This window comes from Austrofundulus limnaeus, unplaced genomic scaffold (genome assembly GCF_001266775.1).
Source record: "Austrofundulus limnaeus strain Quisiro unplaced genomic scaffold, Austrofundulus_limnaeus-1.0 Scaffold63, whole genome shotgun sequence".
Classification (NCBI taxonomy): Eukaryota; Metazoa; Chordata; class Actinopteri; order Cyprinodontiformes; family Rivulidae; genus Austrofundulus; species Austrofundulus limnaeus.
The window spans coordinates 288,750-301,426 of NW_013952465.1; the positions used below are offsets into that span (position 1 = coordinate 288,750).

At 39.9% G+C, this 12,677-nt stretch overlaps 1 protein-coding gene across 1 annotated transcript in view; it reads left to right on the forward strand.

Annotated features, from left to right (window-relative positions):
- Nucleotides 1-12,677, forward strand: part of plcb1l (phospholipase C beta 1-like) — a gene marked incomplete in the record, with an annotated part of 181,791 nt that overhangs the window by 28,033 nt on the left and 141,081 nt on the right. The window contains 1 exon segment of the mRNA XM_014009893.1: nt 9,256-9,324. Within this exon segment, the coding sequence (XP_013865347.1) occupies nt 9,256-9,324 (69 nt within the window).

Genomic DNA, 12,677 nt, shown 5'->3' on the forward strand with positions numbered 1-12,677 from the left:
ACTTCAGATGGTGTGCAATGAATCTAAAATATATGAAAGTTTAATATTTATCAGTACATTACAGAAAATAATGAACTTTATCACAATATACTAATTTTTTGAGAACGACCTATATATATATATTCTACCACAAACCCATTCCATTATTCATTTTCTAGTTTTCTAACTTGGATATATTTAAGTTGTCTCCTTCTTTTAATTCTGCCTTAGTCACTTCCACTGTAAGGTTGCACACATCTGGCTGGCAGCCAGCAAAATTAGTCATTTTAAAACCAACATCAATTAAATCTTTGTGTCAGAGCTGTATCACATTTCCAATGCTTTGTTATAACATTAGAAGTGATAGTGACGATGTATAAATTATCTCCTTTGTTATTTACAATGAGGGATTAAGGTGTCGTGCCTATATTACGCATCGGGAATACATAGAAGACATCTGCAGGAAAGGCAAATGTGCATCCTCATTTTTTGTCACTCCTCTCTCTGGATGTGTTTTAGAAATGCAGGCATCTTTCAGACTATTTTGCTGAAATCAATTTTAGGATCACAGACAGAAGAATGAAAGCGAGACAGGAGGCAGAAAGGCCCAAAATGAGGGGAAAGAAATGATCCTCTTTGTGTTCCATTAGTATCTGTGTCATACCCAGTGTGTATTTGGATTTGCATATGTTGTGTGGCAAAGCTCATATTTGGCTTATACGTTTTCTCTGGCTGCCTTCCTTTTCTGAAGGAGGGGGTGTAATATGTGTTTTCCATGCTCATAGTTCAATTATATACCACAATCAAGCAACTATGTTACCTTTATTTGTTATAAAAATGCTGTATACAGCATAAGGTGGCTTGAAGTTGGCCTCTGTCACTTTAAGAACATCCAACACTCCCACTTCAGCCCGTCTTTACAACTATGCTTCAGGGGAGGGAGCTTGGCTGAGCTCCAGGGAGGAGCTATGTGTAACTGGGCAGGGCTTTGTACCAGCAACCATTTAGACAGCTCCACATGACTACCACAGGAGATTCAAGGATTTCTCAAACATGCATGAATGAGTCAAAGCAACACTCTGGGTATGTTTTTGATGAGGGAATGACCTTATAACATKATATAAAGCTCAAAATATAGATTTTGTGTAACACCCTCCCTTTAAGTTTCAGTGTATGAAGCTCGTTCTAAAAAAAAGAAAAGAAAATCAATTTGTTTACAAGGAAAATTACAGAACACTGCTCTTACAGCTGCTTGAAAACACACAATTACACATTTCCTTTTATTAACACAAGTGACAGACTGGCAGCTGCATCACATCTTTTGAATGTTGCAGTGAAAGTGCAGGCAAATCCTTTCATTAGAATTTCAGGGACTGTTCAGGTTCATCTTGTGAGGTTTTTTTTTAAAGTCTGCCATCCATGGCTTATTGACCAATGCCCCACATAGTCAGACTCTAGCTCTTTGGTCTGTGTGCAGCTCTCACTTATTCCTCAGCCCCGTCAGTTTGAGGCGTAGGTTTTGTGACTTTATCACCGCCAGGTTGTTGAAGTTGCCCTATAGGAAGCCACGAGTGGCGTATGAGAGAGGATGTGACTCTCAAACAAGTTCAAGCACAACTCTCTACATCCCACTTTCCTCCTCGTAACAGGATGTTTCCAGGCAGCTGAAGGGCCACTTACTGGATGGGCAGAGCACCTGCACCACTTTACTGGGCTTTGTTCCGTCATAATAACAACTGTGTTCAGGATAAAAGGAACAATCCTTTGACCCTCAGTTCACAAGTAGGTAAAAAAGAAAAAACAAACTTCTACAAGTGCCTGTGTGGCCTGTCTTTCAGCAAAATATCTTACGAAACAGTTGTTGGACTTTATTCAGGGCCCTATGAAATCCCAATGTCTGTTTTATTTGTTCCCAAATTCACTTTTCTCCTTTTTTTTCCTTCCAAATTCCACATTTACATACAACAGTGGCTACAACCCTGACAGTTTTACAAATATTGACCAAAACTTTGGTGGTGGTAGCTGAGACTTATCCCAAAAAATTAATCTGAGTTGGAGCTAGGCGGTATGACCAAAATTTTATATCATGGTATTTTCAACTTTTACACTGGTTTCACAGTATATCACGGTATTTTTCTTTTCATCACAGCTCAGCTGATAATAAAATGTACAAACACTGCTTATTAACTTTTCTCTTTTACTGTACCTCTGTCTGTGTTTCTGTTTCCCTCCTCTAAACGTCTTTTCTTCTTCTCCTGGTTGGGGACGGTAGTCACACATTTTGGTCCGGTCGTGAAGGAGGGGGGTTAAGAAAAGATTATTATCAGGTCTATTGTTTTATGTTATTTAATAAAGATTAACAGCACGACTCACCTTGCACACCAGTCAACTCAATTCCACTACAAAACTTCTTCCCCCGGCTTTCCACAATAGAAGCACGCTAAAGTCTCCATGCATCTCCACGTCTCCATATTAACGTCGCGTGTTTAATCTAACCGTGCACGTCACTGAAGAGGTGTTTACTACATTCAGCGACGACGAAAACGGGATGTTTTTTTAACGTCAGCCAATATAAGCAGCGGAATCGCAACAAGCCGCTGCRGCTGCAACAATAACATTAGCATGCTAACGCACAAAGCGGTGCAGTGAGGAAAATTAGTGTTTGCAGATATCTAATCCTTATGAATAAAGAATAAAAACATATTCCACTGTGCTTCAAGTTTGTTATAATATTCTAAGGATTCCATTATCCTATCTTTTTTCTTCTTCATAAGAGTAGCTTTCAAATAAATGTCAGATTATGAGATGAATCTATTTATTGTTAATTAAACAGGCAAACCTATTGAGATGGCTGATGTATTTTACAAGGAAGCCCAGAACTGAAAGTGACCTGTTGTACATGTTTTTGGTCTCTGGGGAAAACTGGAGCACCTGGAGGAAACCCACATGAGAACAAGAAGAACATGCAAACTCCAGACAGAAAGACTCCAGACAGAAAGACCCCGGGGACAAACCAGGGATTGAACCCAGGACCTGGCTGTGAGACATCAGTGCTAACCACTGATCCATCATGCTGCCAGATGATCAGAAATAATATTCCCTAAATTCACCTGCACTTGTATCAAAATAAAAAAATAATCTGTAAATCTTTAGCACATTTGATGTGGAAAACACATTTTGATTTAACCATTTAATACAGATTTAATGTCAAAATATGCAGGTTTAATGTATATTACTTTCATCTTATTCCCTTTTAATTGTGGGCTTTGTGTATATTATCTTATTTTTAATTATAAAAATACAACAGGTTTCTATTGTTTTACTTTCATCTTATTCCCTTTTAATTGTGGGCTTTGTGTATATTATCTTACTTTTAATTATAAAAATACAACAAGTTTCTATATTTTGGGCCTGGAAAGTGGTGAAACTAACACTTGTTTGTTCACACTTTGTTACAACAGCTCACCTGTTCCCCTCATCACTACAGGATCCTGGCTCTGCTTCTGACACTAAATCACATTTTAAATAAGTCTCAGCACAAATCTCTCTTTTTACAAAGCTTTCTGACCATCAGCACAGTTACAGAAATGTATTGAACCATCTCAGGGCACTTTTCATATAAAGCAAGTCTACATCATACTCATTATATTCAGTCAATGAGTGATCCTACCTGCACACTCTGGACCTGTGGGCTCTGGAGCAGGATGGATCTGTATGTTGGTTCTGATTCTGAGAAGCTACAAGACAGTTTCCCAGTTATGTGGTGTTGCATCATTTATATTATTTAACGTTATGTTACTGACTTGATAATTAAGCAACTTGAAYGGTGGTTTGCAGACACAGTTCAACATGCTGCCTTACATCGTCCTCAAACAAACCGCGACCTCCTTTTACTGAAAAAGTTGCTAATTTAGCACATTTGGCTTTGTCAGTTTCCAWAGCTTTGCTCTTTTTTAGCTTTCTCCGTGCCACGCTCGCTACACTACTGACTGTGTGTGCTAACGTGCTACGTCAGAGCGCAAAACAACAACAAAGAAAATAAAAAGAAAATAAAAAAATACGAGAGGCGGAGGCAGCCCTGGGAGTACGGCAAGCCATTGTATCATATAAATGGCTGGCAATACAGTAGAAGTGATCTGATCAATAACTAAGAAGTTATACGGGCCCTTGTGGCCCAAACATCAGTCCGGCCCACCGGGAGAAGTCCAGATCGTCCTGATTAGCCACGCCGGGCCTGCATGAACTGGACAGATTTTATTGAAACTCAGAAATAAATCATTGGATGTAATACAGTATATATGTCATGACTTGTGTCTGTGCTTATGATTTATTATAAGTTTTCTGTCTTTTCCTCCTGTTTTCTTCCTCCTGTCTGCCTTTGCTCTAGCCCCGCCCACTCACACCTGATCCTCATGTTTCTTCCCCAGGTGTTTCTTGTTTTACCTCATTAGTTCTTCCTTTATATTCTGTCCTTTGTCCTCAGTCTTTGTCAGATCCTTGTTCTCTGTTTACTGTTGTCTCATGCCAAGCCAAGAATCTTGTTTGCTGCCACGTCAGCGCTTTTGTTTTTGTTGCTTTAATAGACCTTTTTTGCCCCCTCACTCAGTCTTGCATCCTGGGGTTCAAACCAACTAAGCTCAACCGTAACAATATGTACCTGAAGTCAACTCAATTCAAGATGTCTTCCACAAATAATCAAGCTTAACAAACACAAAAAATGCTACAAATCAGTCAGTTTTACAGTTATTGAGCTAACATTTGTTGTGGGAGTAGCTGGAGATGTCATGATATTGTGTAAGATTACTGTATTTGCAAAGTTTGACCAAAACAGCCTATTATGTCGCCCAACATTGGATGAGATTTTGGAGTGGCAGGTGGTGATTGCCATGCGTTCCTTTGAGAAATGACAGAGATTGATTTAACTCTGTGCCTTAGTGTTTGTATGCTTTTTATATCTGCATGGGTTTATTTTGGCCCTTGACATGACATGAGAGACCTTCCTGTCATGTTACACCAGTGATAACAACGGGCGGCTTGTTAGACGCTCGTTTGCTGCTGGATTTCTGACATGAACACATGAGGCACGACAGCGAAACAAGCCGTTTAGTTTTTATCAAACGATTCATTATCACATTTCTTTTTTTTACTATTTAAATACAAACATTTACGACCATTTTAAGAACAATTTGAATCCCTTGTAATATAGCAGACAGTGTGACAGCCCTGTGTTTTGTTGCCACACAGACTTTAGAACAGACATCTCACCTTTAATTTGTTCTGTATATTTGCACCTGTCCCTCCATCCCGCTCCTCCCTCGATTGGCTCCTTGTCGCTGTCTCAGCAGATGTTCGAAACCCCGCGGAGCTCCGTTTGGCTGTCAGGCCTGCTGCTGGGGAATGAACGAGCCAAGCTGTGGTTGTCTTTTTTTTCTCACTTTTTCTTGTCTCTGTCTGACTTTGTCTTTACCTTTTTATTCCACATCTTCTTGACATTCTCTATCCTGTTCTGTCTCTCATCAGACTTCAAATCCACAACTTGTACCAATAAAACTAAAACAAAGAAAAGAAAAAATATTATTGCTTTAAAGGGCAACACTACTTTGTGTCACACATCAGATACTCATGAAATCCAGCAGGATTCAAAGCACCACGTAGTTCATTTTTGCCTTCATGTGCCTTTGACATCACTTTTTTTATAATAAACATGAAAGCATTTTTGTAAAGATAACATTGACAGTAAACTATAAAACAAATTTATTACCCCAGAGATGAGCAGTTGTTTAGATATTTGCATGTGAAGTAACAGGAAGTGATGTCAAAGGGGAATATCTGCATGTAAACAGAGTGTTGCTACAATATCTAACAATGCACCCGCTTTGGATGTTATCATCCATTAAATGGACGTTATTAGCCGTTATCAGTCCCATAGAATGTCTTCAGACTGTCAGCTGGTTAATACAGTATAAGGCATAAAACCACTAAGGTTTTTTATGCAATCTGGTTAATATGAGGCATAAAACCACTAAGGTCAATTTTAGAGAAAATGACATGGGCTGCGATAAAGTAGACCGGACTCTGGCGATAGCAGATTGTTGCATTCCAGCATATATGACACTGGTAACCCACTAGGGGGCACTGTCAGGACAGTCTGAAGCCATTCTATGGGACTGATAACCGCTTATAACGTCCATTTAATGGACAGATAATATCAGAACCGGCTGAACAACACAGACTGTGGAAAAGAATCAGTTTTTTTTATTTTGAGCCATCATCAGAGGGAGAGTTCAAATAATATTGTTTAAATAAACAAAAACCAGAGAGTTTTCTTTCTTAGAGAGTTCCCCTTTGATGTCACTTCCTGTTTCACTTTGGCTATGCCAAATTCAAAGCAAAAATATGACACGTTTACGTGACAAAATGGATAAAAATCATATGCCAAGTTTCTTAAATATAAAGATGTTTTCTTTGGTGCTTTTTATTTAAAATATATTTGTTTCACAGGCACTTTAATTTTACCATTATACACAACATTTTTTAAGTTGCACACAACGACTCAAAATGCTTAAAGTAGAGTTACATTTCACCATAAAATCTCTCAAGTCAAACTAGAGACCCTGTTTTCTTGCTGCTTGTAAATATTATAATTTCTTTAATGAAGTAAGTTAGAAATGTTGCGGCGCACCACAACAGAGACAAGCAGGTCCAGAAAAGAGACCCTGGGGGCCGGACCAGGTTAAGCATGTTCATTAATTTCTGTTGTTTCTCCCCCCGCTGGCCCCTGCTCGCTTCCTGGACGTGCTGCGGATCTTAATAGGCTTCGGATCCACGTTCGCTGTTTTGAAACGAGTGYAAAGGTCCTGAGAGCTTGACAGAGAGTGATGAACAAAGCGACAAGAAGAATGAAAAGCAAAATAAATAAATAAATAAAAAAATAACATAAGCTAAAAAATAGTGAGAAGATTTAATGGCTGAAATGTTTAATCTTTWATTTACTTGCAGCTGTACACTGACACATTCAAGTTAATAATAATAATAACATTCCCGGGCATCAAATTTTAATTACAGCAGTAAATGTCCACACCCTGCAGCAAATACTGACTAAAATCTGAATCTGGAAGCAGCTGCTTGTTGATGGGTTTCTCACTGTGAGCAGATTATYGCCCCTACAAACAGCTGACTTTACGTTTTAGAAGTCATTTTTATAGGTTACCCTGATGACRTTTTACCAGCTTAGAACCACGTTATCTGTGCAGGGCTAGAGGGCAGAAAAAAGCACACAAACAGCTACTTCCTGATGCCCTACGGTTCCCCCAGACTCCCACGTGGAGCCCCGTCTCTGCAAAGAGACTTCAAAGGCAGACCTGGTGCTCGTGTTGACCTTTGACGCTCTCTCTGCTCTCCRAGCAAACAGGAACAACCTAATTGATTCTAAAATCACCACAGCAAAGGAAATACTTAGAAAAACATATTGATAATTAACGGCCAATGAAAGATGAGGAAGTTTTATAAAGTTCTGTTGATAAATGACAGTTATCGTACTTGCCCTTGCTCTTGAAAACAACTTTCTATGTCATCKAATGCTGTATTCCAGTTTTTGTTGGTCTGTTGGCTGTAAAGGCCATCTTCATTTGRTCTGTCTAAAATGTAATCAGTTGTTTATTCAGTGATTTCTTTCTGGATGTTTCAATCAAATCTGTCCAGTAGTTCATGAGATATTTTGCTAACAGACAAACAGAACCGCACTCGTCAATGCCAATATTTTAAACAAATATCTCATCGGATCTGTTAGCACTGAGGTTTTGAGTTGAGAGTAGTTGTGAGCTACTACCACCTTAAATTTCWGGTCAACAACTGTAAAACTGACTGAGTTATAAATATGTTTGTGTTTKTAAGGTTGCGTTTGCTGCGGTGGCTGTCTCAAATGAGGTTGACCCCACATGTTAATCAGCTGTAGGTATACATCTATGAATTACCTTTTGAAAGTTTTGTAAAGTTTGGTTCCTTCAAAATTTCGCTAAAAGKCAAACACATAAACATACAGGCTAGACGTTATTGACAACTTTTAATATTTCAGCRTCTGGCAATAAAAGTAAGGACGTAAAAAAAAGACATTTTGAGGGGAAGAGTCCTTTAGGTGGGTATCTAATTGTAGATAAGCAGGAACGGTCAGGTGCAATTTTCCACACAGCTCATGGAGATGGTCAGATATTGATGTGGGCAGAAATTGASTCAAACCCCTCCGCTGCCTCTTTGGTCCCCCCCAGATAATGCTGAGTGAACTCACGGTTTGCTTCGGTTAATTTTCCGCCTCGTGTCCCGGCTGTCTCTCAGAGATGGAGTCTTAGATGATTCCGGCTGATAAGGGAAGTGGTGGCTGAAGGAAGGCACCAGGAGCGGTCTGTGCAGTTGCTTTTAGTGTCTGCTCATTTATAAACAAATTTCAGACACTCAGTAAATGAATGGATGCATTAGGATCCGGCGGGGGGACAGTTTTTGGACAAAGCGCTGTGTTGAACTTTCTGCTTGGAAATAACAGGTTTTAGTTCAAAAGACCGACATCTTCAGTTATTTTTTATGTAATAACGCACTAATTCAACACTAACTTTATCAGTTTGTTTCTAATTTGCCTGTTAACTACCACTCACACAGCTGAGTCCTGACAAGATTTGGTAAGGTGCTTTAGCAGAACATCATGCAGCAGCTGAACATCGTGTATGTGTGAAATGATTTTTTCATCTAGTCCCCTTTCCAGCAGGGATTTTTAGTGCTCTGATGCAGCTGATGACATAATCCATTACAGAAATCATTTAGCACTTTTTGTTGTCCTTTTTCGCCCTTGTTACAGTGGCCTTATGTATTTATTAGTACATTTTTAATCAGATTTTTGTGTGTGTGGGCGTGTGTGAGGTCACCAGTCAACACTGGAACATTACATTTTTGTCCTAATTTGGCACATTTGCTGAGCGGAGGATCATTTTGGATGCATTTGTCTTTAATGAACGAGTCCCATGTGACATGGGGCACTGAGGCTGCTGTGTTCATCAAACACACACAAAGATGTTTAACACACACACAATCACACAGAGTTGTCTTCAGTTTTAAGTGTCGTGTGCGTCAAAACAAATCGGTTCCCGAAATTTTTCTAATCACCTCAGATCCAAGCGTCGCTTTCATAGACATGAAATTATTTTCTGCTCTAAAAAGTCTTTGAAGCATTTGATTTGAACCAACAGACTCTCCAGCTAATTTATCCCTGTTTCTTCTGCTTCTTTACAGGAAACAGAGCTGTTGGATATTTCGCACATAAAAGATGCCAGAAATGGAAAGTGCACTAAAACGCCAAAGGTAAAAAGATGACAATTCACAAATCTGTGTCGATTACTGAGTCTGTGTCACCGTGTGTTGCATTGCATTATTTATGAAAAGCTGTCCCTGTAGTGAGCAATGTGTTCAAAGGAAAAGACAAGAGCGTTTCTGAACGATATGTTTTGTAAAGGTTTAATTAGTAGAAATGAAGTTCATGCGTGGGTGTTATTTCTATCACGTCGTCTGCATCCATCTACCAAAGTCTTATATAAAGAAGTGACTAGAACTGGTTGAAGGGGTTGTAATGACTGATATTTATTAGTGCTGCAACAATTAGTCGACATAATCAATGATGTTGATCATAAAAAAAGTTGATGCAGCGTTTTAGTTTTGCCGTTTTGTATTATTTACACACGCAAATGTTCTTCTGTAACTGCAATGCAATGCATGAACCGCTGGGGGCAGAATCGCTTCTATTGTTCGTGTTTGCATTGTTTACTAAAGAACAAGAGGTTCCAGCCTGCAAACCACAGAATAAGATGCAGCCGGCACATCAAAGAGAGATAATAATGGTGGAACAGAAAGATGATTGAGGAACACAGGAAAAAAAAACTAGACAAACTTACTAAAGTTGGCTACATTTTACCAATGATCAACCAAAGTAAAATGCAGACTCTGTCATTCCACGGCAGGACACAGTGGCAGTAAAAAACCACGAGGCCACGATGGGTGGAGACAGAGAACTGAACTCTGTTTGGTTGATAACTTATTTTGGACTCTGGAGGACTTTGGTTGGTTCCAGCATGGAGTATTAACCTTTAACGTCACCGGCTCTGCTGCATCCTACCTCATACCGTGTGTTTGAACCCCAGCACCCCCACCCTCCACCCCCTTCCTTAGCTGCCTCGCACTGAGYGAGTGGTTTTTTTGAGCATATGATTCTGTATTTCTGTGTAAACATAGGATCAGAGCATCTTTGAACTCATCTTTCCTCTTGTGTGTATTCCAAGCTTTTTAAAGGTAGTGCAACCCCAAGGTAGCCGCATGACCTGATCACCTCTTCCCCCATGTTTTTGTCATGTGTGTGTCTTCTTGAATGGGTGTTCTTGAATGTAATTTCGTTGTGCAAACAATGACAATAAAAGCTTTCATCATCATCATCATCATCATCATCATCATCATCATCATCAACATCATCATCATCATCATCAACATCATCATCAAGCATGACCACCTGAAACACTAACAGGCTGCAGCCTTGATTATCCTGTCCAAGTGGGTAACCTTGATGGATTTCCATCATTCTGAAAGTGGCCAGGATGGAGAAAAAAAAATTTATGATGCAGTCCCATTAAAGTCAGAGCAGAGCAGAGTGGGACTGGTCTTTCTGATGTACGGTGAGGCCAGGTTCAGCTGAGAGAAACCATCTGCAGGTGAAGCATCTTATTATACAGCTCCTGTCTTGAGTGAGCAGCTCCCTCCAATCGCACTTTGCTCCTGCGCTACCTACAACTTTGGTACCTAAAAGCTCACATTGTATTAACAACATCTCTGAAGTGAGTTGTGAAGTAGAGCTCTGTGTATAATGAAACAAAACAGACACAGTAACAGAGAGGATGTCAAAGTGAGGTCACAAAGGGAGGAGACACGACCACGTGACTCATCCGATTGTCGAAGCATTGGAAATCCATTACTGGGAGATGGAGCAGTGCTGCTCCCTGGGCATTGTAATGGGATCACCAATGAGACACAGTGTCTGAGGACTTGATGAGAAGAGAAGACAGAGTGGGGAGAAAAGGGCGGAGGGAGGTGGGAAGTGACTGAAAGATTTAGGATGAGGTGTTTTTGGATGCACGCTCAGCGGAAGGCTGGAGACAGGATCAGAGGAAAGGAGGAAGGACACAGAGATGGGTAAAGGTCAAAGAGAGATATCGGTTTAAAAAGCACATCACAAGTTTCAAAGCCTGACTCTTTTGTGCGTCTTTTCATGTTTAAGCTAAGCCAGGTGAGGATCACAGCAGCTTGGACTTAGGATGTCTCAGAAAAGTCTGTTGCATCAGATGATCTTTATTTTCCCTTTTTTATTTTTTGTACAAAAATCCTACTCTTCTCTGTGGTCTCACTCATAGGCTAACCTTTGCAGCTTCCATTCATTAATGCAAATTGCAGGAAAGCAGCGCGCCAACCAAAAAAGCTTGATCAGAGGTTGGACTTGTGATGACAAAGCTCCAGAAGTGCTTTCCTCGTGCTGCTGAAGAGCCCCTGGTCTCAGCTGGATGCTGTCAGATTTGGACACAATCCTTTAGCGACAGACGGACTTGAAATGAGCTCCAGATGGAGCGCCTTGTTTCATTCGCCTCTCTTGAGCCCTCATTTCCACTGGCACTYGGGTCACTTTGCGTTGTCTTTTGAGCAGCGTCTGATGCGTTCATTTATTTATTTATTTATTTACCGTCTGTGCGCGGTTTTGATTTTGGAGCTCGCTGCAGTGTGTTCACTGGCTCGTCGCAGAGCGTGGGCGGCTCGTCTGACCTCTCGTGAACTCGTGCCACCCTGCCTGTGGGCTTCGGCTGCTCAGTTATGATTCATGCCTTTGCTGTTTGAGGTCACACATGCACGCACATACACGCACGCACACACACACACACACACACACACATACACACACATACACACACGCAAAATGAAAAAAACACTTCATGACTTCAAATGCCTGCCATCATTTCTACACTGGGTGCACTTCCAGGCACGAGTCACACAGGAACACAGACACGTGTAATGAAAAAAAAAGAAAAGACAACTGACCGTGTCCTTGGTTTTTTGTTTTGATTGCAGAAGCTTGTTCTTTTTTCTAATTAACACGCACACGCCCCCTCCTCTTCATCATCGCCAAGGCTGATTAGACTGATTAGAATTACCTCATCATTTTCAGAGGCTTTGTTTGATGCTTCTAATATTCGTCACGCGCCCTTATGTTGGGTAATATTACCAAAGAGTTGGCATAACAGCCTAAAACTGTTGATAGAGGATAAATAAGAGAACAACTCATTTACTATCACTTACTAAATTGTACAGTAACATTTATGATAATTATTTCAAATTGTTTTATTATTTCAAACTTTATTCATTCCATAAAAAACAAAATCCTACGTACAATAAAAAAGAAAATACAAATAAAATGAAAGGCCGCAGAGAGGCGAAAATATATAATATCTGCCCCTTTTTCCTCATGTATAAATTCAAACTATAATAATCTTCAGTTAACAAAACAAAACTTTGAATCTTTCTAGAACAACAAATTGAATGGCTACATATTAAACCATTTCATATTTTTTAACAATCAAGTCTTTATCATTCTCATAAACATGTACATTGATGTGGCACTTTTAACA